General features: G+C 48.2%; 3 protein-coding genes across 3 annotated transcripts; 1 reads left to right on the top strand and 2 right to left on the bottom strand.

The window, feature by feature from the left end:
• Positions 1-290: 290 nt before the first annotated feature.
• TGME49_312980 (hypothetical protein) lies at positions 291-5,918 on the bottom strand. The gene is made up of 7 exons (XM_018782738.1): positions 5,502-5,918; positions 5,053-5,142; positions 4,123-4,331; positions 3,513-3,675; positions 2,887-3,052; positions 2,324-2,528; positions 291-1,388 (listed from the first exon to the last, which is right to left on the bottom strand). The coding sequence occupies exons 1-7, from the start codon at positions 5,697-5,699 to the stop codon at positions 896-898; spliced, it is 1,524 nt and encodes a 507-aa protein (XP_018635455.1). The 5' UTR covers positions 5,700-5,918; the 3' UTR covers positions 291-895.
• Positions 5,919-14,446: 8,528 nt separating this feature from the next.
• On the top strand, positions 14,447-20,831 carry TGME49_312970 (hypothetical protein). Its single transcript, XM_018782737.1, has 3 exons — positions 14,447-16,171; positions 16,429-19,360; positions 20,609-20,831. Exons 1-2 carry the CDS (start codon positions 15,387-15,389, stop codon positions 18,701-18,703), a joined length of 3,060 nt encoding a protein of 1,019 aa, XP_018635456.1. The 5' UTR covers positions 14,447-15,386; the 3' UTR covers positions 18,704-19,360; positions 20,609-20,831.
• Positions 20,570-23,778, bottom strand: TGME49_312960 (hypothetical protein). The gene is made up of 3 exons (XM_002364467.2): positions 22,916-23,778; positions 22,331-22,394; positions 20,570-21,950 (listed from the first exon to the last, which is right to left on the bottom strand). Exons 1-3 carry the CDS (start codon positions 23,137-23,139, stop codon positions 21,555-21,557), a joined length of 684 nt encoding a protein of 227 aa, XP_002364508.1. The 5' UTR covers positions 23,140-23,778; the 3' UTR covers positions 20,570-21,554.
• Between the last annotated feature and the right edge of the window lie 145 nt (positions 23,779-23,923).

Here is a 23,923-nt window from a genome sequence, read left to right as displayed (position 1 = left end):
CGCGCCGTTCACATTCGTTCTCGTGACTGGCGTCAATCAGTGGACATACGCATGCTGAGTATACAGAGATGCATACGGGCGTTCCTTCACGTTTTTCTTTCAGAGAGAAGAAGCACTTAGAAGCCCATGTGCGAGATCATACATGTGCGATCAAGTATGATTTTGCAACATGAAATTGACTGCATACGCCAGGGAGGGAGGGAGAAACCTACCAAAATTCAAACTACCTGCAAGAACGGCGCGCCATGTATACATGTACTGTTTGAGAGAAAAAGGGCTGAGAATCTCCCTCTCAGCAGAATGATGTTTTTTGGAAAAGGAGGGTATATGGAGGCGCGGCACCCGATTCTTGAAGTTCCTTTAGTTTTCTCATCTGCACAGAATAAGTGCAAAGACTTGAGCTAGCTCGTAAGTATGTGCTGTATCTGATATATGCAGAGCTCAGATCAGAAAAAGAACGAGAAGTGTCGTTACGGTTGATACGCAAAGGGAACAACTGCAGAGACTGTGCAGATGAACGAGACGATAACTAAATTGGTACAGGCATTCGTCACTAGTCATCCCTGGATGACGTGATGCGTGTCGCTTCGTGTTGTTGGAGCAACAAGTCAAGCGCGGGCAACGTTGACAGGACTGCAAATGGAAGTAAGAAGATGGATTGTTGCGAGCTGGGTGCGTGCGCGAAAGTCTTGGCATGCCGTTTCTCATCACGTTCTAGAAAGACTCTTTTTCCGTGTGGTCGGCCATGTTTCGTCTAGTAAAAGAACAAAAGAAATGTGGCGAAAGAGACGCAAAGGAGATAGCCAGAGGAGAGCGGCTAGTGTGCTGTGAGCTGAATAATCAAGTGAAAACCGACAGCAAAGCAGCGACGGAAGTAAGGGGACGACACAAGTGTTTAGAGTCTTCCCCCATATCTTGTGTGTCCTTGGGGGAAACGGGGAACAGAAGGGTAGGCTGGAGTGCTTCGCATCTCATCATGTTTTTCTCGGTCCTTCACGACTTTTCGATTTACCTTTATCGTTTCCAAAGTTTTTCGGTCTTTCTCCTGTTCTTTCTTGAGACGGATGGCCTCTTCGATCTGCTCGCGTTTTCGTTCAAGCTTCGTTTTCTCGTGTTCCTCAATTTGTCGTCTGAGTTCCTCTGCATGCTTTTTCCGCTTTAGTTGCTCCTCTGCAGTTTTCTTCTTCTCAGCCTCTTCACTCTGTCTTTGAACACGAGCCATGCGATCGAACTCCTCTTTGTCGGCAACTGCCATCTGTGCTAGCGTTTGAATTTTGTCGTGGTGTTGCTTCTGACGAGCTTCAGCAAGTTCCGCATTGATCCGATCCAACCGCTCTTTCTCCTGGGCTTCTTTTAGTCTCTCTCGTCTCTCCCGTTCGTCCATTGCCCTACAGCGAAGTGGAGCATAGCCATTCACATAGTAAGGGTTAGAGAGACCACACCGCCGATTTAACATTAATTATCCAGAATATATGTGTTCGCGAAGCCACTGTGAGTGAAACGTTTCCTCAGAGATGTAGAAAAAAACACATCTGAAGTTATCGTTTAAGTGCATCGACGTGTACGACCGGAATTTTCTGGAGGGTGATCCTGGTTCCACAAGACTGGTGATGACAGGTGTGAATGGTAAATGCCTTTCGCCCCGTGGCTCCTGCCTAGTGTATTTTTGCAGAGGCGAAATAATGTTCGTTTACGATAAGCTGACAAAAATATGGACACCCGCCAGATCATAAGGACGTCCAGAGAACATCCACACATCTGTTGATTCTGGAAATGGGGCACTTGCTGCCATTCTGGCCTAGTTCGAGCGTGATATTACAAGTCAACCATCACTGCACGAGCTTGGGTCACGGATTTTTAGAATTTTCAGCAATGTCCTCAGCGATGAAGCAGCCTTCTATATCCACCATAGCAAGGAGACTGACTTACATGCCTATAGCAGCCATCAACTGTCGTTGTTTAATCGGCTAAGATGCTCATCAGACGCGGAGCCTGTCTTGGGTGAGGATGATCAGGAAGTTTTGGTCAGTCACGCTATGCCAGGTTTCGATCTCAAGCAACTGTGTAGCTCAGTTGAGTATCGTTTTATCAACGATATATTTTGGGGATCACGTGAAAAGCAAAACCATGCTCTCCGCTGATATGCAGGAAGACGCCCTGCTACTGCGATGGCTTAAAAAATTACCATTATCGCTGCTGACACGGTATGTACCACCTCCGCATGTTATTGTACTCTTTGGTCGTCCATAGAGAATGGAGACAGTGCCGTTTTAAAGTCTGACAATAACAGAGCACCGAAAACAGTTTTGTACAGCATACTCACCGTCTTGCCCTCAATGCGTCCATTTCAGCTTGTTTATCCATGACCTTCTCGTGCTTCGCATAAATCGCGGCAATTTCTTTTTCCTTCGCGGCCATAATATCCCGCTTCCTATCTTCCAGTTCCTTCTCTCTTTGAGCCTTCTCCCGCTGATATTCTGCAATTGCGATGTCTTCTTTGAGCCGCTCAGACTGTCGCTCTTCTTTTTCTGAACACAGCAGGTTCGTTACCAGCGGCAGGAGCATAGCACACTATCAGGGTTGATGACCATCGCGCCAGCTACACTCAGCTGAACGACATGCCAGCACGTGACCTTGATACCAGGGAAATCAGTCCTTCCTTTTTCTTTCAGCTTCCAGCCTATGCGACTACTTAGAACGTACCCCAAGCGTCAACCACAAGCTCATACCAGACAGTTTGCATCCAAAAGAAAGCACTGATAGAGACGGACTAAAACTGTATCAATCTCCGCTTTAGGATTGGCCATTTTTGTACCGTATCATCTGCAGAGGGCGGTATAAACGGAGAATCATCGTCGGCTGTCTGGAGAGAAGGTAAACCGATACCTTTGGAAATTTTCGCGTTATGCGTATTTATCTCGTTCATGAGCATGCGTTTTGTCTCCTCTTTCTGAAGTTTCGTTTTCATTTCCTCGAACTGAAGAGCCTCCATCTGCTTCACCAACAGTTGGCGTTCCCGTTCTCTTTCCTCCAATTCAAGTTGTCTTCGTGCCTGCCCACATGGAGTATGCCCAGCAGCCGTTGGCAGTTCGTGGCCGCTCGACGCAGACATGTTCATCAACGCAGACACATATATATATATATATATATATATATATACGGATTGGGGTTAGAACAATCTTTCCCTCTCAGTTCTACTCCGTTCTTAATGGCATGTTAGGTTCTCTTCAAGTTGCTTCCTTGAAGATACACCTGTTCTACCTTCTCCCCCTGAAGAATGATTCAGGAATTTTTAGAACATGTCGACTTCAGTCTCAGTTTTTCTGAGTGTCAGTGTACTGAGCTATGTCAGCGGTTATGCTATTTATTTCAGCGTTCGGTTACCGAATTCCCCATGAGGTTCAACGCGGTTCCATGTGGCGGCTGTGCCCCTCACAATACGTAAGAGTATGCACAACTTTTCGCTCACCGTTAGCAGACAACGGCATTCAAAGTCACTTGATCTCACATACCTCGCGCTCTGCGATCTGGTTGCGAATCATGGCGGCCTCTGCCTTTAGCTTCTGCTGCCGGTTCTGTTCCTTCTCCTCATCTTGCTGCATGCCTTGAATGAGAGTAATATCCATGATGAGATCAAGCTTCTTCTCCATTGCCTCGTTCTCAGATTTCCATTGCCTTGAAAAATATAGTGTTTAAAGGACAACCAATTCCGTCTACTCCACTTGCTTGCTCTCATCTCTGCTGCTTTGTGGTGGAAGGTGAGCGAATGGAAACATGTAGAAGAACACCAGAAGCCTCTTTCCTTTCGGTAGTAATATGGAATGCATCGAAATCCGCAGGCTGCTCACTAGAGTTCCCAACAAACAGTGAGCTGCAGAATGCTGTTGAGGTACGCAGATATGATAAGAAAGCATGCTGCTGGCGTAGTGAAAATCCGATAAGAACGCTCTATGGAAGTTGGCGTCACTCAATTGGGCAGGATCAAGGGATGTTTCAGTGATCCCAATGTTGTGGAGGGTTCTAGCAGCAGCACGATGGAACCCTGTGATTATGTATAAAGGTAAAAACGTGTGGCCGAGCAGGCGACAATTTTCGGTTCCTGGAGTCCGCAAGACTACTCACTTTTTCTGTTCCATCTGCGTGTCTCGTATGGTGTTTACTTTGCTGTGAAGAATCATTTGATTCATCCTTTTGACCTCGTCACGCTGCTCATACTTTGCTACGAGCTCCTTGTTACGAATTGAGTCCACAAGCAAATCTTCAGTGTTCAATTTCGCAATTTCCTTCTTTCGCCTTTCTGCCTCTCGTGCCAGCATCCGACCTTTCCTTTCCTGGAGTCGTGTTTGGGCACATATTCCGCATATGTGAACACATGTCGTGAAAGCACCGCTCATTCACTCTACGTGAAAAGGTAACTTTTAGGCACATGTATAGTGTATGTATATATATGTATATACATACATATAATTAGTGACACACTATGCAGACTGGAGCTTGACCCACGGAACCTTTGCTTGTTCAAGCGTATAGAGTTATTTTTCCTTCTGCTTGACGCACACGAAAACTGGTTTTGAGAACGAAGTCAAAGAATATAAGTAAGAGTCTCCGTAATAACAACAAGAAGTCCGTTTCCAAGAAGTGGTTCATTAGAAAGAGTATTTGAGGCTCACACGCATCGAATAGTAAGCGATTTCTGTGCGAGGCGTGCGCAGACTACGGACAGCGGAACGCGCAAAGACATAAAATGTAGAAGCTCTGTCTCATGGGGTCAGTTTGCTTAGTCTGTCGTTCATAAAAAAGTGTAGACGGGTTAAGGTATGTTGGTTCTCGGTGCCTTCTAGAATCTTTCCATGTCCAGCTTTATTGCTGGACGTGACGGTGATGTACGTTGCACGTGTGGAAAATTTTATGTTGTTACATGTCATAACAGCGGAGATGAGTTTTGCTTCTCGACACACATTTCAAAGAAATTATGGTGTCGCCACTTGTTCGGTTCTGCTTCCAACCGCATCTTCGTGCAACGTCCACCTCTTACTTTTCCTATCCTCTAACCTGAGAAGCCGCGAGGCGTTCGTCAAACCCGAGTTCGTCTTTCATTTTCAAATGACCTTTTGGAACTAGAGGAGGAGGATCGATGCTGGACTGGCAGGTGCAAGAAAGAACAGATAAGTTCACCGAGGTCGTTCCATCTCCCGCCAACCACACAAGTGAATCCTGCCTTCATTGGCTGGATAGGAACGAGGCGCGGATTTGAAGTGGGAGTTTCTACCCCAAGCACCGTGTAATGGCTACGCTTCTTACTTCTGACTGCAAATAAAAAGAGGCATACATGTTTCAGACAGGGAGGCTTCAACAACGTTCTCCTTCAATATTACAAAGGAGGTCCACATCCTCTGGATGTGCCACTCTGTGAGCTTGTCATGATAACCTTCACTCCTGTAAAGGTTTAAGGAGAAACTGTGTATTGTTCTCAGGCTGAGAGATCAAAAACTTGTTCTCACCTTCATCTCCGTGATCTCGTCATTCTTCAGGACAATCGTATCGGAAACCACACCGCACGACCGCTGCTTTTTCTCAGCCCACAAAGCCATTACAGTATCCTTTCCAGTGATGAGAACATCTCTTTCGAAAGGCGTTCCGAAAAGGGATTCATCTACTCGTGAGAACTCTCCGACTCTGCGATATTTGAACTCCTTCATCCTCGCCTTAGGGGCCGAGCGCGGCACCGGATATGCCTGTGTAAAGAATGCCGCAAGGAAGCCTGCTTTTTAAAAAGGTACGTATGTCTCTATGAAGAGAGGAGGACAAAGTGCGTCTGGTGTCTGGGCATTCACATGTGCTTCATCCGTAGCAAAGACGAACAACGCCAAAATCAAAGTTCCTTTTCTCCCCATACGGGATAGAACGAATCTCAAACCTGAGGGATACTCACCATGGTGAAACTGCCTTCTGAATCAGATTTCTTTTGGTGTGTAGTTCAATAAAATGCATTCCTCGTTTGTGATACTGAGTTGCCGATAATAGTAACAGAGACGATGTTGTTTTAGGAGTCTTGCGAAAATCAACGTGTTTTCGTTTCGAAATGTCAGCAAAGCATTCGATAGAGGCCTTTGTCATGGACCACATTGGAAGCCACCGGCACGAAAGGGCTGCATGCGTAATTCCTTGATCGACTTTTCGAATGAATGGATGATATGAACTCGACGGAATCCGCCGCAAACCAAAAGAAGTGATCCACTTCTGGCTGTGTAAAGAAAGAACGCGAAGAGGGGCTGTTCCGCTTCCTGCAGTCCCCCGCGGTTGAGAGATTGCCGGGAACTTACATTAAGAATGCTTGCTGACTCAACAAAGACAGGCATACACGCGCAGAATGAACCCCCTAGTTCTACGGGTACTCTCTACACAAGATCAGCCTTTATGCTGAGATGTAGGGTCGATACAATATGGCAACAATGTTCTGTTCACTGCGGAGCAGTTACGGGTCTCGCCCTAGATAAACTATGTACCAGTATATACAGAATGCGTTTTCGCTTTGGCTGTTTCCATGTATTCATTGGCGGTGATACGCGTTCCACCATTTTTCCCTTGAATGTGGATCTTGTGTGTCATTCTGAATCAAAATAGTCGTATTCTAGTGTGTGCAAGGCCTCACCCTGGGGCATGTTTGCATTCGGGCGGAATGTGTGTAGCCCCCCGACATTTGGGACTAAGAGGCCTTTATTGACATTTAAAAGACCAGACGAGAACACGCGAGAATGTGGTCTGAGAGCCTGCCTCTATCTGCCTTGAGGCCACCAGACACTATTGAAACTTAATGATCCACGCGCATCAACTGCAGACCTGAGACGGGCAAAGTCTCGGTTCTACTATCTTGTGAAAAGCCGCGTGTATCCTCGTTGGATGACTCAACGAGTTGTCCTGGCACTTGCGAAACGTTTTATATCCTGCCCCGAAGTCCTGGAATCACCTTTTTACCGGTACGTAAAAGCTGCTATCGCAGCACAGAGCTTGCACCGCCTTCGGTTATTCCTCGTCCTTCTCCGCATTTATGAGAGATATAGGCACTGTTAACAGGTGTGCCTGAACGCAACCGCATCCTGAAAGACAACATCTCTCAACTGCGTGAACCGTAAAAGCAAGCGCTGTGTTTCCGTCTCAAAGGATGACCGGCAAATGAACACATCACCGCAGCTACCGCACATTGTGGCACCAGTCTTCTGTTGATGGTTCTGCCAAACACTTTGTCTTTGCAAAAGGGGTCGTTGCTTTCCTGTTGCTTTTTAACAGAAAAACTAAACGTAAGAAGGGTATGGCTCAGCGGCAGCCCTAACCTTATCGTTGCATGTAAGAATCTACTGCAATTGATTACGTCCTCCTTGGGCTCATTGATATGTCTTTTTGCAGTAAACGTTTACGTCGATGTGCTCGCACATTCTACTACACCATATCCCTCTTCTTAATACCGGCAAGTGGCTCGGACTCGCAATTGTGGTCCACATGTCAATCCAGATGTGGAGAAGCCGTATAAACAGACAGAGTCCAGTATAGCCGTGAAAGGAAACTGAAGAGGATCTAGAATTTTTGTTCCACCTCCGCATGAGAAGACTACGAATACTGAGAAAATGGAGCCACAGTTGAGCACGCAAGGATTCACAAGAAGCAGCATCGACAAAACGAAAGAAAGTTCAACCTGGCTCGCTGGTGTCTAGTGCAGATGACCTCAAGGACGGTTGCTCACTTTTAGAAGCAGAGTCTGTAAAGCGTATAAATGCACGTTCTTGCAGAAAGGATGCTACTGAGACAATGTGAACTGTGGCATCGCACTCACATGTGTGGGGTGACTGACTGAGTTACCTTTTCATGTGAAGCAGTCACCAATGGAAGAGGCCCACAGAAGCTGGACGAACTACCTTCACGAGTATGAAGCGGCAAAAAAGTGTGCCACTGGCACATTGAACAGTCGACTGCCTCCAGACCGGGTGACTGCGGGTACAAATGCAACCACTTTTCAGGGAGAGCGTGGTCGTCAGAGAACGGAAAAACAGCGTCTGAGTTGGGCTCTAGAACACAAGCAGCAGACAAGCTGTCCCCCCAAGCAAGAAGAGGTCCCAGACGTATGCGGTTTTAGTTCATACAGTCGAGCATTACACCTCCACCATCTTGTATTCTTTGTTCTTTACGAAAGAATATACTGTATTTTCATCCAGTAACGATGGGCAATGGGCATGGCCAGTCAGCCATCGGAATCTCCCGAGGGCAACCAGAAAGCAGAGGGGGACCTAAAACAGATCTTAGTAAGACCAGAAAATATGCTTCCACGTTAGTTTTTTGAGGCCAGGATGGACATGTCCCCTTCAAATGAAAAGAGAGATGATTAACGAAATTCAATCAAGTCCTAGTCAGTTACGATTGTGTGCTGGTCAGCCCAAGTCCTGAGGAGGCAACTCGATTACGATCCGATCCTTCAACTCTACCGGACAGCGGAACTGGAACAACAGGCCATCAAGAGAGAGGAAGCAGAACAGAGAAGGCATCTGGCGCGGGCAACGCGTTTTCATGAGAAAGAGGAACAGTAGGTAAAAGCCCAAGGCGCAAAATTTGCTTTTTCACTACAGGGGATTCTTTCGGTACTTTGTCTTATGGACGCGTGTTGCGATTGGCAGTTTAACGCGTAGCGCATCGCTGGTTCTGATTCTACGGACAGCTCATTTTGGTGGCATGCTCTGACGTGAATTGAGTGATTTGCCACTTCGTGCTTATTCGTACAGGTATGACATCATAACGCATCTCAGCACCAGAGGCGAAATTGGAAATCGAGCTGGTGTTGCCAGGCCTTGTAGTAGGTACTGTCTTCGACGGCAGTCCGAGTATAACATTTTGGCCCCTCAAGGTTCACCAGACAAGCAGGTTGCACCACGGTCCTTCAGCCAGCCCCGCCGCCAGCGTGACTACGACATCGTCTCCAACGTGTATGTGAAAGATGATACAGATCGCAAAGAGGTGCGTGTCCAGATTCGTATACACTCTCCCGATGGGATATGAACTGCGCTTGCGCAGGCTGGGGCTTTCACGGTCTGGCTACTGTACCCGCTAAAGTTGCGGACAAGTCTTAAGACAACCAGTGTCCGCGTGCATGGCTTTTACGTGTTTTGCACCGTGATGCTGCACTTCAATTCATTTCCTTCACCCGCTGAGTAAACGACGTGCTACCCGACCACAGAAAGGCGATGGTCGTTGTGCGAGTTGCAGGTGAAAACCATCTACAAACCTCTCAGCTAGTTGGATATCTCTTAGAAACGGTTGCCTTCGCTCATAACTTTTTTACCTGCGGAGAAAGGGGCAATGTTTTTGTAGAGTGTGTTGTTATCAACTGACTGCACAATTCGATCTGCTTCTGAAGATGCCTACAGAAAGAGCGACTTGCCGAACAGTCGCGGGCTCAAAGTAAACTGGCGTCAAGGAAGTACAATCCGGTTCTGGGCAAGTTCCTTAACCCTATCGAGGATCAGCAGATGTGTCTGTAAGGGAGGCACTACAGATGTTTCCTCATCGTCCGGCCTTTCTTCCGTTGTGAGATACTCTATTTCTTTGAGTCGGTACAAGAATAAAGTGCTTCAAATCAAAAAAGACCTTAAGAGTGGGTGATGGGCTTACCGGGGCGCGTCAACTTAGTACTCTACTTCAACATTGTCTTGTGTCTTCGGAAAGCAACTTTCAGCCCACAACATAAACGACTTTCAGAGTTGACTGTGTCCGAGTCCGGCTGTCGAAAATTGTGCTTGGCTCTGAAGGTCGAAAGCTGTCAACCATTCGTTGTTTAGGCTGGAGAATCGCAAGCACGAAGACATCTTGGCAAAAAAAAATAGGAGAGAACCAAGTGGCGTTCGGCAAAGGCCGTCGAAATTCTATAATCTAATTACGCACGAGGTATGACATGTGACAGCGAGTTGGCTCGCAGGCGAACATGGCACGGTGGCCTGTTCTGTCTCGCATCAGTCAGGGACTGCACAAAAGGAGAAAGTATCGCTTCTACATGTAACTGGAGCAGAGATCTCGCACGTTTCGTGGCATGACATTGGGTGCGGAATACGCCGATTCCCGCACATTTAGCCTCAGTTTTATTTGGAGCAGCAAGACGGGGCTGTCAAGCTTGTGTGATGACTCTTCCTGCAAGTACGCGACTGTAATTCAGGCAACAGCAAAGCAGACTGTGAGGTAGATGGATACACAAACGGAACGACAGACAGCCTTGCATAGATGGCTGTTTAAACAGACTCCCGGAAGATTATGTAAATGTAACGCTTACAGATAGATAAAAAGTGAAGGAATATGAATTGACAGAGAGGCATGTTCGACACCAAGAGTCAAATGGTAAATAGCAGTGGGCAGGTAGATGTATCACGGTTGCACAAAGGTGAGATATGTCAAGACAGTGAATAGAGTTTCAAGAAGATCCAGAAGCTAGATGGAATGCGTCTATAGGTCGGGCACTATGATGTTTATTCGTGTTGTTCTTTGGTCGTTCTACGCCGATGCTTCCTCTTGCTTCCTGTTGCGAGAACACCGAGCTTTAGGCTTACGACCCTACAACACTCAAGCGCCTCGACGACAATGAACACCGACGACTGGCCAGGTACGTTCAGTCTACAGTGATGTGCAACAGAGCGCGAGAGATTCTGGCCGGATATCACGCATTTTTCGGGGCCGTGAGCTTGGAAGCGTCTTTGTAACAGTGGTAGCTAAAACGGATCTCTGCTGGTGAGGGGGGGGGGCAGGCCATTGGTTAAAGCATAATATGTTTGTTGTCTGGTTTTGTGGTATTGGCAGATATGGAATCCGTCACGCAGTTGATGCGGAAACGCGAGCCAAAGATGACAGCCGATTCGACGCACTATATACACATTTCTCCAGAGTACTGTCCCCCATGAGATTTGCCTCGGGAGCCTCGTAAGTCGTCCTTTAACATTGATGAGAACTTCCGGAATAACGTACGTATCCGATTTCGACTTTACGCGTTGCTGTGGGACCACGGACTTTATCGAAAAACATGAAATCCAGATTCTCACGAAAAATAGCTGCATCGCTTTAAACGCGTGCTCCTGTTTAATAACAAGGTGCCGCCTGCTCAAGTTTTGTGTCACGTGCATTTCTGTCTCTCGTAGGGGATACAATATCGTGACGAACGAACCACTACCAGTAAGTTCCTAAGGTGTTATGCCGCTTGTTCTTCAGTGAAGCCGCCACGAGGCACTCAATCCTTTGCGACATAAAGTCGACCGTCTGCAGAAAGATTGAGCATTTGTAGTGTATGCATTTACCACTACATGCAGCTCCAGTTGTCGTTGCACTACGTCCCCTGGCACAGGAAACTGACTCTGAAGTCCAACAATGGAAATGGCGAATGGCGAAGCATTTCAATAGTCGAAACCTGTTGCCGTATAAACGTGGGCCCAATGGGGGGACTTGTGGTCTGTTTGGCTGTTGTATTTCTCTTTCTTGTTCAGAAAGACAAGCTAACTGCACCACTGAAGCCGGCAGTGTATTATGGAAACGCAGCGAAACGATAGAACCAATCTCTCGACCAAGCCCTGGAAAGGAAATACCCACTACGACCACAAAGATACCGCAATGTTCTCTTGGAGGGTGACATGAAATTAGACCAAATCTTTGCCGACCAGGTCTTTCTTGATAGAGTCGTTTAAGGAACGCAGTACCCTTTCCCTGCGTGTTAGCCTCAAAAAACTTAGTCCAGTCAACGGGGTATCGCAATTTCAGCTCCTGTGGAGCTTCAATATGGATGTACGCAATATATATATATATATATATATGTATATGTTTAAGTAAGCGCCCAGCATCAGGCACTATAACGGTGGCTGTGTGGGCTTTCTAGTCGTCTATTCTCCATCGTTAAGCCTATGCAACGAAATGATGTTCATGGTTTGTCGACACATGACCAGCAACATCATCCACAAGCAATAGCTCGAGATATCAGCTTAGCGCAGACATCCGGGATTCTGCTTTCTTTAGTACAGGGGTTCGTTGCTTGGGTCTTTGGATAGGTTGTGAACCACTCTGGGAACATTAGAACAATCAGGTATACCCAGTATTGTGAAATACTCTGAAACATTAGGTTTGGTTGAACGCCTTCTGTGTGTTTCTTTTACTGTTTTGGGTGGAACCTTCATCTAATCTGAGTACCAAGTTTTCCGAAACCACTGGTTTTCGAGAGCTCAACTAAAGTCTTGTGCGTGCGGCCTACAGTGCTATTCAATAAAGCCCGGCTCATAGATATTCGCGATAGCCCCAGACGCAGATGAATTTCTGATGTATGAGGGTTGCACTTTCGGTGGTGCTAGATACACACGTTTTTCAATCACTGTAGCTAAACAAAAAGTGGCGCCGACCTGGTTAGCTACACTCTGCCTCCTGTGTCGATTCCACGCGATACTGTTCGAGCGTATCAAAGGAAATTGCCGTTTGTCATGAAAATGGCGACTGTCATCGGGTGACCAAAATGTCTAAAGGTGGGACCCAGTGTAATTATGGGACTGTAGGAGGTACGCTAAGACCGTTTTGAAGCCCAGAAAAGCGGCTTGCCAATTCTCTGTTTTATCCAGTGCAAATTATAAGCCTACCTCAACATGGGGACACTGCAGTATGCACATGGCCTTCCGGAGCAGCGTTGACTGACGCTGTTGAAGTGTAATCCGTCTGCGCTTATTTCTGCCACATGATGTCGACGTATTTCGGTAAACAAGAAACAAGTTATGACAAACGCTTCCTCTGGCTGGCACATCGGTCGTGTGTCACCTGCACTCTATAAATAACATGACTGAATCCTTGACGGAGCTGTTCGACACCGTCGCAGCTAGATAAGAAGCGGCGGCAACACACATCTCCCCATGTAGGTTGAGAATGAAGTGTGCGGGAGAACGCCAATGCCATTCACGGTGGCTCGAACGCTTCAAGTTCTGCCCCTATAACCATCATCCGAAATTGTTGATTGTGGACCTAAGCCGATATACAACACTATGCTTGCTGTTGTCCTCACGGGCGGATGTCTTGAAAACGCTGCGCTAGAACCATTGTATGCAGAACGATCAGCTCGGATTATTATCCAGGTGACGCCATAGTGTTTCCAACTACTCAGAAAATAAGAAATGAACAGCTATGTTTTGAGTGAGTAAAAGCACTACTGTAGCTCTGCCGGATTATCATCCTGCTTTTTCCAGCGTCGGCGAGTGCCCTCGTGATCAAACTGTTAAATTTTTTGCGGTGCAGCAACATCCGAGCTAGCTTTCAAGGTTGACCGACAGCGGCGCAAATGCCTTGCAACCTGTCCATTGTGAAGTTCATCTTTTTAGTACTGTTGTACTGAGCCTTCTTTCGCAATCCAACGATGCCCACGTGATGCATGCACAGCTATTCTGGGTGAGTCAGCCCAGCCCCAGTGAACTCGCGACGAGGCGACGGGCTTCGAAACTAACTACTTCCATGTGGTTTTCAGTACCGGAGTTCTTTTCTCGACGTGCGTGGGAAACGATCTCTTGCCTTTAGGGATGTGCAGGATGATTTCTCCTTCAGTACACACTTCAGGCCTCCTCTCTGGCATAGTATTATTGAACAGGAAGGACTTGAGACCCTCACCATGTGACGAAGACCGCGGTCGTCTCTCAAGGTCCGGAACTGCGAGAGGATACGGCAATATGTGTGCACCCTCGGAAGTGTAATCAGATGAGCGCGAGAGGAGCGAGTCCGTCAGCTTCCAAAACCGTCGAGTCCCCCTTGCAAATAAACCGGGGAACCTGCCTCCGATGTGGAAATCAGTGCCTCAAGGAGGTCATTTCTTTTCGACCAATACGCAGATGGCGTTATCTTGCCTTATCGTCTCTCATACAGTTGAAGTGAAAGCGTGTACGTGTGCACGGATCCAAGTATGTAATTTGCTGTACACTCCGTCTATCGCTAGAAGAGGTCTCTGTTTGAAGTCCCGCTTAATGGAAGCACCGTGTGCCGAATGCAGAGAAGTTAGTTGCCGCTTCCTTACAAACTGATCCATTTTTCTTCTGGGAACAGCACATAATAACTGGTGCTTGAAAACCACATGGGCAGACTCACTCGTGGTCCAGCACGGTTTTATCGCGACTAGAACACTGACAGATCTCTTGTTGTAGACAATATTTGTCGTCCAGATTTGCTCATCCATTTGAAATAAGCACTCAGAGAGCAATGCTTCCCTCCAAGTGTATATGCCCATGTATAACTAGTCCCTTCTTGCTCATGTATTCTCTGCCTCCGAGTACTCGTGCAGTAAAGGTGCGAGGTCACGCCTGCGCGCATGAAAAGGTTATTTCTTCGCGAAGCGTATCGTCAAGGGAGCTTATCGTGTTCTGCTCTTGTCAGTGACATGTAAGTCTTCAGTTCGTCACGTCGCTCTCCGCCAAACAGTTTTTCATGTGTTTTTTTGTGTTAATTTCTTTCTGTCTCTCGTAGTATCTCTAAATCACAGTCTCAGCTGTTGTCACTGTTACCTTCGTTGCACGAAAAACTCTTCCTGTTTCCGTTCATATACGGTGGCGTTGTTCTCCTTCAAAAACAAGGTGATTTCTCTGACCCCGTGCTTGTGTGGAGTTTATAAGGGAAGCGGAGTCAAATGCGTTTCAGTTTCCGGTAGCTAGCATAGTAGACGCAAATCCATTTTGTCAATAAAGTGAGGAGAATTGTAACTCTTACCCGACTGAGTGGTATTTTACCGCTGCGTTCCTCTTGGGCACCCTGCACCGACACAGAAGCCTGCCCTGTCAGTTTACATAAGACACTACGCTTCTGTCAATCGAAATCGTGTCCCTGGCACTTCAGTTGTATTTCTTGGTGTGCTTATATATGGATGCATCAGTGCATTTATGTACCTTCTTACATACCAAAACACCGTATGCATTGTTGTACAGCATATGCTTGAAGAACTTGAAACTGGAGTTTTCCTTTAGGAATTAAAAGTGATTAAAAGTGTTCATATTCAAGCTCAGAATTGTTTTCGTACTCTGGCAAACACGGATGCGTTCATTCGCGTCTTCTGTCCCAAGCCACCCGTAAGGAAGTGTATATCGCAAGAGACTGTTGACGGGATCAACTGTTCTTCTGCATACCAGTCCTTTCGTTTTGCCTGGTCACATTTTTTCACCGACTGTCTTCGGTGTCTTCGTGTTGTTTCCTTGTGCTCAACGCTTGGCAACGTAATCGGTCGTGCACTGTCTACAACCGGCTTCAAAAGCATTCCCCAGATCTGCCCGTGTCTCACTCCCCGAATCTCACCTTGACCCCAACTCCCCGTCCGCTGCGATTATCATCCTCCGGCTGAACTCCTTTGTGGTAGATCTCTTGCCGCTATGCCTGTTACTAAGACTTACCACCTGGCACAGGGATGTCTGGGCTCGGCTGCCTCCAAAAAACGAACGGAGGAGCCGGAGCCAGGGAGAAATAGACACGAGTATACCGCGAAATCTTTGCGACTCCAGAAGAGCGATCCAGAAGATCAAACAACATTCGTAAAAGGTTATTCCTCTGATACGAACCTGAAGTACAGGAACGAGATCAGTTTAACGCTCCTGGACCGTGGTTCCGAAAGAAATATCCTAGCGGTTGAAGAGAACTTCCCAAACAGAGTCTGTGTATCGGAAGAATGCAAAGAATCCCAAGTAGAATGCGTCCCTTCGATCCGCTCTCCGACGAACAACCCACCCTTTCAGGCAGGAGAAGCGCGGAATCTGCCTACGTTACTGTCAAGAGGATCATCCCCTGGATGTGTCAACGTACCGTGCCCACAAGAAGCAATTGCTCTACCACCTCCGCGTAGCTCCACAAGTCAGAGCAGTGTAGTGTCTCAGCATCCTATTTCTCATGAAGGGGACAGTTCTTTCTCAGAGTGTTCGAGCCCCTGCAAGAATCTGCAGTTTGTGGTGCTGTCTCTCGACTCTGGTGACTGGCAGTCTCTAGAGGGGCAAGGGTTGGACTCAACATCTCGATGCGCACATCGGACACCGAATATCTCTACAAGCCATGATGGACAACGTAGTTCAGGCGGACGTACTGACGGATTCGCAGACGGATTTCGAACACAGCAACTCACAAACGGTGGTGACATGCAGGGCGAATTTGGAGCGGACAACCATAAGTGAGGCGCACGATTGATTGGGTAACGTTACATTGACAGCCGGCTCAGCGACAGTGTACATGCTTGTGAAATAGCGACCACGGCTACCTGGCTCTTAGCTACGCAGTTGTACGGCACAATGGTATTTGTTCCATAGGACGAACTTGCTTTCATGCGCATTAGGTATGTGCCGCTCAAACTGTTTTTACCCAGATTTGTATCGGTCCGCCACAAATTAACGTTTTGTATTGTTTCCCATAACGATCTCGTGCGTCCAGGAAGCAAGCTCTGCGTTGGAAGCTGAAAGCCCTCAGCCTTCGTCAAAAGGTTGTCGCTGGAAATCTTCCCAGCGCAGGTAGACCCGGACTGTCACCTTGTAGTCTGCCTTCCTGTCAGGCGCGCCCGGGAATTTCTCCTGTGCCAATCGCTGCGACACCTGCTTCTTCGCGGAGCGGTCCCGCAGTCAAGTATCCACCGTCCGCCCTCCAGATAGCACAGTACGACTCAAGTCTCCAACTGTTCGGCGAAGAGCAGGTGTCTGGGGAAACCGCGCAGGTGAAGAAACCCCAGCTTGTGACAGAGACAACAATTATGTCAGCTACAGCAAATGAGATTATCCAAGAAAACAACCAAAGTCAGGACTCTGACGACGGAGTAACAGTGCACCAAAGAGAGTGGATATCTATTGACGAATTGAAAACGCTGCTGAGGGAAAGACTGACGGAACTGGCCAGCAAGGTCGGGTCAGGCTCTCAGAACAAGGCTTCCTTCGAGGGCAGGCAAGGCGAAGCGAGGTTGACGCCCGAGGAACAAGAAGGAAATATAGAAGGTGACGGTGTTCGAGATGGCGGAGCGTACGGTTGCGAGAACAGCCACGGGTCCGACTGGTGTAATGCTGCACAGATTCTTCAGGATATTTTGAAATCACGACAAGTTGCAGATGACGAACTGGAAAGCTACGGAGAGAAGCTTCCTTCTCTGGGCGCCTTGCTCCACGAGGAAGGACTGTGCAAACCGTGTGTGTTTGCGAACAAAGCCAACAAGCAATGCCTGAACGGTGTGGCATGCCTGTTCTGCCATCACTTTCACAAGGAGAAGCGGAAACGAGCCCGAAAAGCGCGTTCACAACAGAAGCATCAGTCCTCCCCTGGAGGTTTTTCTCCTGTATCCATGCTTTATCCTGACTCTCACCATTTCGCCCCTCTTTTGCATCCAGCCACTGCTCACCGAAGCAACGGTCTTTGCAAGCAAATTCCTGGCAGATCCCCGATGACGCCTATCCTCAGAACTCCTGTTTTTTCCGGTTGTCGAAGCACAGGGGCAAAACTCACACCCATCGTAGGAAACACTGGAAGTCTTCCGGCACTCCTTCCAGGAGGAGGGGGATCAGCGCAGTTTAGAGCCACATGCGGCTCCATGAACCAGCCACCTCCTCCCCCGCCGCCTCCGCCAGGTTTAGAGAAGCTCGCTGCGACAGATGTGCATAACTGGAAGATGAAGGGGCAGATCCCCATCAATGTCCCGAAAAAATTTGATTCAGAGCTGTGTCCAACGCTCCTCACAGGAGGCCGTAGCCTACAAAGCATTGGGTCGGCTCCGCGTCAGCTTCATGCGGGAGGAAGACGAGAGGCAACATCACCGCCAGGTTGCAGCAGTGGTGCCCCCGGTTGCCTGCAGAGCGGAAACTCTCATGCCAAAAAGTCTACAACAGAGACAAGGCATTTCTTGGAAAGCAGAATACCTGATACAAATTCCTCCACTCACCGGGCAGCTACTGCCATTGCCAAGGGAGCAACAAGAGACCCCTCATATCAGTTTCCAGTAACGGATCGAACGCGTATGAATAGTATCCGGGCGCAGCCGAGCCGCAGGGTAAATCTCCAGCATAAAAATCACGACTCAGAGTATTGTCTTAAGAGGAGTCAAGACAGTGCAGCACTGCGACCACCTGGTGGAAAAGAAGAGGAAGCGTTTGACAACTTATGGCTACAGGATCGAAATTGTTTCGTTTTGAAGGGGATGCCGAACGAGCCGAATCTTCCACAGAATACTGCGAGTGAGGAAGGATGCAACCATGATTCTTTACCGACCAAGAATGAATTTGCTACAGATGGGAACGGCAGCGACAGCCAAGGCGCAGTCTCTTCTCTGCGCATAGCCGCTGCAGTTCCTTTAGAGAACCAGACAGAGAGTATGAGTTGGCTGAACGGCAATGAAAAACAGGAGAGCGAAAGAGTGTGGCCGCATCCTCCTATGATGGGAGATGGAGAGAAGGCAATAGACGACCTAGCTAAACGTGCCCTGGGACGACTGAATCGGGACGAACTTGTTCACTTAATGGACCTGATTGCGTGCACATTAGCAACACAAAGCCTCCCAGTTTCTGCAGGACTCGAATGGCATGCCCACCAAGCAGGAGAGCATTTTGATACACCCGAGGGATCCTCTACTCCTAGGAAGCTCGACCCGATTCTAGCTGAAGCCGGGGGACAAGAAGACGGTGAGAGCGCGTCCACTACATTCTCCTTTCCTGACGGATTTGCGCGATGTTGAGAGTGACTCACAGTATACATCACTAGAGAACGAAGATCGTGTGAAAAAACAATTAGTGACCCGGTTTATTTCGGTCCTCTAAGCGAGCTTGTTCTTATTTCGGGCTGGGCGCTTTACGCGTATATCATATACATCCGTTTTCAGAGTCCGGCCTGAAGCCGTCAGCCGGCAGCATTCCAACGTTTCTGTTCGTGATGCCACAAGATGGAGGAAGAGGACCGGCGTCGTCGAGCTCGAGGCTGGGCAAGCTGGCTTACGACGATGCAGGAGGTGGACGAGGAGCGAGCTCGCCACCATCTTCTAAGTTGTTTGTTTCCCCAGTCAACGACAGGTCACGGATGGCAGATCAACGAAAACCTGCACCCGAACAATCGTCCAATCACGATTCGGAATGCTGTTGCCTACGCTGTCTGAGTGAGAAGACGCTGATGATGGCACAGCTCTGCAGGCCTGCACCTGTAACCCTGTCTGTAACAGAGAGGAACCTATTTGGAGATAATGGCAGAGACGTCGTTGAATGGGAGGGTTCATGCGGATTTTTTTCTGGAAATGCATCGACTAGGCCATCTCTGCAGTTCTCCCCTCACCGTGTCATCGATGCCCCAACAGCCAATGACGATATGAGAGATTGCAGAGCAGCCCCTGAAGACGGGACAGGTACCTCAAAGGCAAATATTCACCGCAGTAGCAACATAACAAAAACGAAGGAAGAGAATGGTAGAGATGTGTGTGAGGGACTCAGGAAACCGTTGCAGGACGATTCTGAAGGAGTCCAACAACCTCTTCCGGTTCAGGAAAAAACTAAGCAGGCACAGTCGACAAGGAGTGGCGGCAACAGAGGAGGCGAACGTATTCGGTTGGCATGCGCTACTTCCGAATATGGAGACAGAGAGGGTGCGGCACCTAGCTCAGTTAGTGGCTGTCCCCAGTTCTCAGGGTGTTTCGCAAGAACTCCACGGACACAAAGTACAGTCTATTTCTCTACCCCTTTCATGGAAACAGCTCCGCTGAGCTCTTTGAGTTGCCCAGCTCCCAGTGCCCTGCTTCTAGACACGCAGTCTTTGTCAAAGGAAACAGGCGAGGATGCAAATGGGAGAGAAAGTCGTTCTGGATCACTTGACAGACAACCGATTGAAAATCAGTGTTGTTATTTCCTGCACGAAAGCGTAAATAGGTTCCCTGACCGACAGGATGTGCTTCTGCAACAAGGACACGAACGTCCGAACCGCCCTCATGCAGGAGACCCCTTCCATACCGAGGCAGGCAGAAGTAGCAGCAGTACTGCATTTGGTTCTCCTTTCTACTTTCCTTCCTAAAGCGCAACCCGAAGGTTCGTCTGTGGAGCGTACCCCAATTACTGCCAATAATGCTAGCACACATCCGATGTTGCTCTTCTTTGCGGCTGCCCCTGTGGCAAATTGATCTGTATGATTCCAAATGATGCACAACATTCGCATTGTGGAGGAAAAGCTGCATTCTCCCATAGTGGAAACAACTTTGGCGGCGGTGCCTGATTTTGGAGTTGAATACCGCGTCAAATCCACCGAAAGTGCAATTGTAGACATGGTAGAGGCACCCAAAGACCGCGAGCAGGGCTGTAAGGAAGTCTAAGCATCGACATATTTGGAGGGGTCAAGCAGGTGGAGTGAAATCTCAGCGAGGAAAGCAAACGGGTCCCACTTTTGCTGAACATGACTATTCGCCAATCTACGAACCGGTGTTCTCTCCGAGCCCCAATGACGCTGCTGTAACAGAAAAACACTATTTACGAGCTGCAAGGAAACGGAATTGGTACACTGATTTTCGAGTCTCCGTTGTGTTTCCCAACGCCTCTCAAGCCTTTTTGCAGGGCTGCATTGAAGAGCGACATCATGATATTTGGGTGTTTTGTGGTTGTGTTCTCAGCGTCTTGGATACGTGAAAACAAACTCGATTTTTTTCCCGATGATTTCCCTGTGTAGTGGGCAGGTCAGTTTATGCAGTAGTGACAGCACTGTTCATTGCTCCGGTCCTTGGCTTCTTGCTTTCGTAGGGTTGCAGCACCAGTGTGTCAGAAAACGAGAAAGTATCGCAAATGCAAGTTTAGCAGGGAATTCGGCATCTCTACGCTGTCTCGGACAACAGCAAACCGCATTTCGAAACAGTTTTGGGCTGCTTCACCTCCACCAGGGAAGTATTCTATGTTATTGCGCTCACGGATAGTAGGATGTACACCGCCCAGACATACGGTGATTTGACGGCACGCCGGCACAGATCCCGTACTACCACGCAAAATTCTAGTGATTCCGGATACCGTCCAAACGCACAACGCTGTACGTCCCGGAGAACCTAAAACGTTCTTCGCACCCCGCCCCCGGGCTTTTCAGGCACTGTATCGTTAGCCAGTAACGGTCTTACATCGAAGGGCTTCCAACCTCAGTTGAAGCAGCCCCGTCAAGGGGAAAACTCGAGCTCACATCCTGATTGGTCCATATGGCCATAATGGGGAGACTGAGCATGGAATGGAGCTCTCATTTAAACTGACGTGCTGTCATGTCTCAGTTTCTGCGAGCCAATGCCACATTCCTACATTACATTCGAGGCACCAGAAGCGTCCACCATCCATATGCTTGATGTCGCAGCCAAGACGCAGACGCGGAAATGTGGCCACTTGGTCTGCGTGGCAAGACCGCCACTATCCGACACAGTCTCATGGAACCTGCTAAACTGCATGTACCAGCGATACGGCTTCTACGCAGCTCCTTAAATTACTCAGCCTGTTGCTAACTTGTAGCGTGAGCTACACGAGACTTGGAATATTCAACCTGTGTTGCTTCATCCTCACTCCTTGGTGACACCGCCAACTTTTGTGCTACCGGAGAGACTTGATTTTGCTCTTCTGCGTCAACTGCGGTTTTGCCATGGTAGCTGATTTAGGCTTCGATTTCATCGTCGGTTCAGTAAATTTACCGGACTCAGACAACATGGATGCGCCCACATCCGTCTTCTGCTTCTTGATTTTCTTGCCCACACGCTCTCTGAGTTGATCTTGGATGTGTGCCTCCACTTGCTGTTTCCTCTTTTCCGCGGCCGCCTGATGCTGTTGCAGGAGGGTTTCGTGAGCTGGGGTCGGAGCCATAGTTAGTTGTGGCAACAAATGCTCCTTCGCTGAGGAGCACACGTGTTTTGATGTGTACTGCCGCAGAAAGCGTCGGCACTGTCCCGTGGTCCATTGAAACACATTGATCTTCGTGTCCCGGCTCATTTTCTGAAGGTCCAACACAAGCCGAAAATCCCACACAAAACCAAGCATGATACGCATATATATATATATATATATATTGTGAATCACATATTAATTGGTTTCTCGGCCCTGAACGCGTTACGTGTGGTCACCTGGCGCGTTCCTCTAACCCTGCAAAGAACAACTGCTGGCCTCACGCACTGGTTCGGACAAGAAACAATACTGAAAAGAACAGAATGTCCCTCCCTCGGGAGCTCTTATTTCCCCATTGCTAGAGGGGTTCCTATGTTGTACTCAAAATCAAACGGACAAGCAGCAAAGACGCCACGTGCTTGTTTACGGAGAAGCACGCAGTTCTGAGGGATCGCAGGGATTCGGGTAGGGGAACTGGAAAACACACTTACCTCACAATCGTCTCCAAACTTGGCAAAAAGCTTGTTGATGATGATGAGCTGCTGTTCGTTCAGCCTGACAAGTTACGGGGCAGCACACACTACGACTCTGTGGTTCAGAGAATGAATAAGGTTTCATTGGCAAACGGATACAGGCGTAGCCGGGTTTAGGAAGAGCGCCAACCCATGTGTTTATACAAGTAATCAAGTACAAGCATGGGGCATTGTGACAGGTAGGCAGTTGGAACTGGCCCTTCCTGGAGCTGGAATCCGTCACCAATACATATTGTTCATGGATACACAGGTATACGCATGCACAAGTCCCTTGCCATAGTAGGCCCTGACCCACCCGATCGAGTACGTGCTTTTAGCCATTGCAACAACGTGGCGGGTACGTCGTCATATACAAAGGTAAGGGACGAAATTCGGGGGGAACACACTGAACGGGAAAGAAAAAATCGCTTCGCAACGTGAAACTGACCAGGCCGCCGTGCCTATGATTCACCATAGTGAGGCTAGTTTGTCGATATTGTTTTATCATCGAAGCATCACGTGCTACTTTGTGCACTACGGGCAGCACACAGTTTGAAAGCTCACTTTTTTTCCTCGCTGGGTCGCAGAAGCTCTTCATCGTCCGCAAGGCGGTGCTCAAAATCTTGCAGTGTAAACTTTGCCATATTTTTCTGAATGCTCTCCCGGTTGTTCCACTTAGAACGGAGCACATCATCACGCATTTGCTTCTGCAAATCTCTGTACAAGCGTCTGCTATTCTTTGGGCACCTCCGGACGGCCCGGTGAGTCTTCTTCCTCGTCTTCTTCATCTTGATCAAACACAAATACCTGCGGATATTATGATATCAATTAGAAACATAGACACCCTAGTATAGGCGAGGATGCCGGATGAAACTCTGCTTAAATGATTTACAGCAAAACAAGCAGCACGGTCCTACGCGTCAGTGTCAGCGCATGGACGATGACGTTCGCTCAACCCACAAGCAAAACCGGGTCTAAAATCGGGGCTTCAATGGATAAAACTCAATGGGCCACGGGTACGATGAAGTTCAACGGGATATTGAATCAATGACGGTGAATTTCTCCGTCACGCAAAAAGCCGAACGCCCAGAACGGCTTTGCCTTTCAAGTGCTGAGCTGGTATCTTGATAGAGCTCGTGACAGTCACTGATGTACACTGCGTCCCACTTTAGAGAAAAATACGCAACACAACAAGAAGAAATGACGCTACTCCACAACGCATTGGCATCTGCATGCGTTGTGCGGCGGGACAATTCTTTGTGCTGTCACACAACTTTCCCTCGAGTTTTGAACTCGCACGAACGCCTTGCTCGCTTTCAAGAAAAAACTGAGTTCGAGATGAAAGTACGAATTTGATTTCGTTATATAAGTGTTTCGCACCGTCAGAAAACAGATCTATCAGCCATATCGAATATCCGGGACTCAAGTTTGGCAGTAGGTAGCGCATGCATCCACTGGTTTACAACGGTAATTGCACGAATGAGATACGAAGTGAAGCAGTTACAGTTGAGGACGCAACTGAATGAATGAAAAAGGCCAGTTGCATGTCATTTATAGCCGAAAGATTGTCTA

The sequence above is a fragment of the Toxoplasma gondii genome, chromosome XI (assembly GCF_000006565.2).
Source record: "Toxoplasma gondii ME49 chromosome XI, whole genome shotgun sequence".
NCBI lineage: Eukaryota > Apicomplexa > Conoidasida > Eucoccidiorida > Sarcocystidae > Toxoplasma > Toxoplasma gondii.
Note: the sequence above shows the minus strand (reverse complement) of the source record. Positions and strands in the feature narration are given on the sequence as shown.

Coding starts and splice junctions, on each gene's coding strand:
- TGME49_312960 (XM_002364467.2), bottom strand. CDS start 23,139: ATGAAGAAGACGAGGAAGAAGACTCACCGGGCCGTCCGGAGGTGCCCA. Junction 22,395..22,915: donor CGACCCAGCGAGGAAAAAAA/GTGAGCTTTCAA, acceptor GTAACTTGTCAG/GCTGAACGAACAGCAGCTCA. Junction 21,951..22,330: donor AGTTTGGAGACGATTGTGAG/GTAAGTGTGTTT, acceptor TTGGACCTTCAG/AAAATGAGCCGGGACACGAA.
- TGME49_312980 (XM_018782738.1), bottom strand. CDS start 5,699: ATGAAGGAGTTCAAATATCGCAGAGTCGGAGAGTTCTCACGAGTAGAT. Junction 5,143..5,501: donor ACGAGATCACGGAGATGAAG/GTGAGAACAAGT, acceptor TGCACCTGCCAG/TCCAGCATCGATCCTCCTCC. Junction 4,332..5,052: donor AACGCCTCGCGGCTTCTCAG/GTTAGAGGATAG, acceptor ACACGACTCCAG/GAAAGGAAAGGTCGGATGCT.
- TGME49_312970 (XM_018782737.1), top strand. CDS start 15,387: ATGCCTGTTACTAAGACTTACCACCTGGCACAGGGATGTCTGGGCTCG. Junction 16,172..16,428: donor TTTGGAGCGGACAACCATAA/GTGAGGCGCACG, acceptor TCGTGCGTCCAG/GAAGCAAGCTCTGCGTTGGA.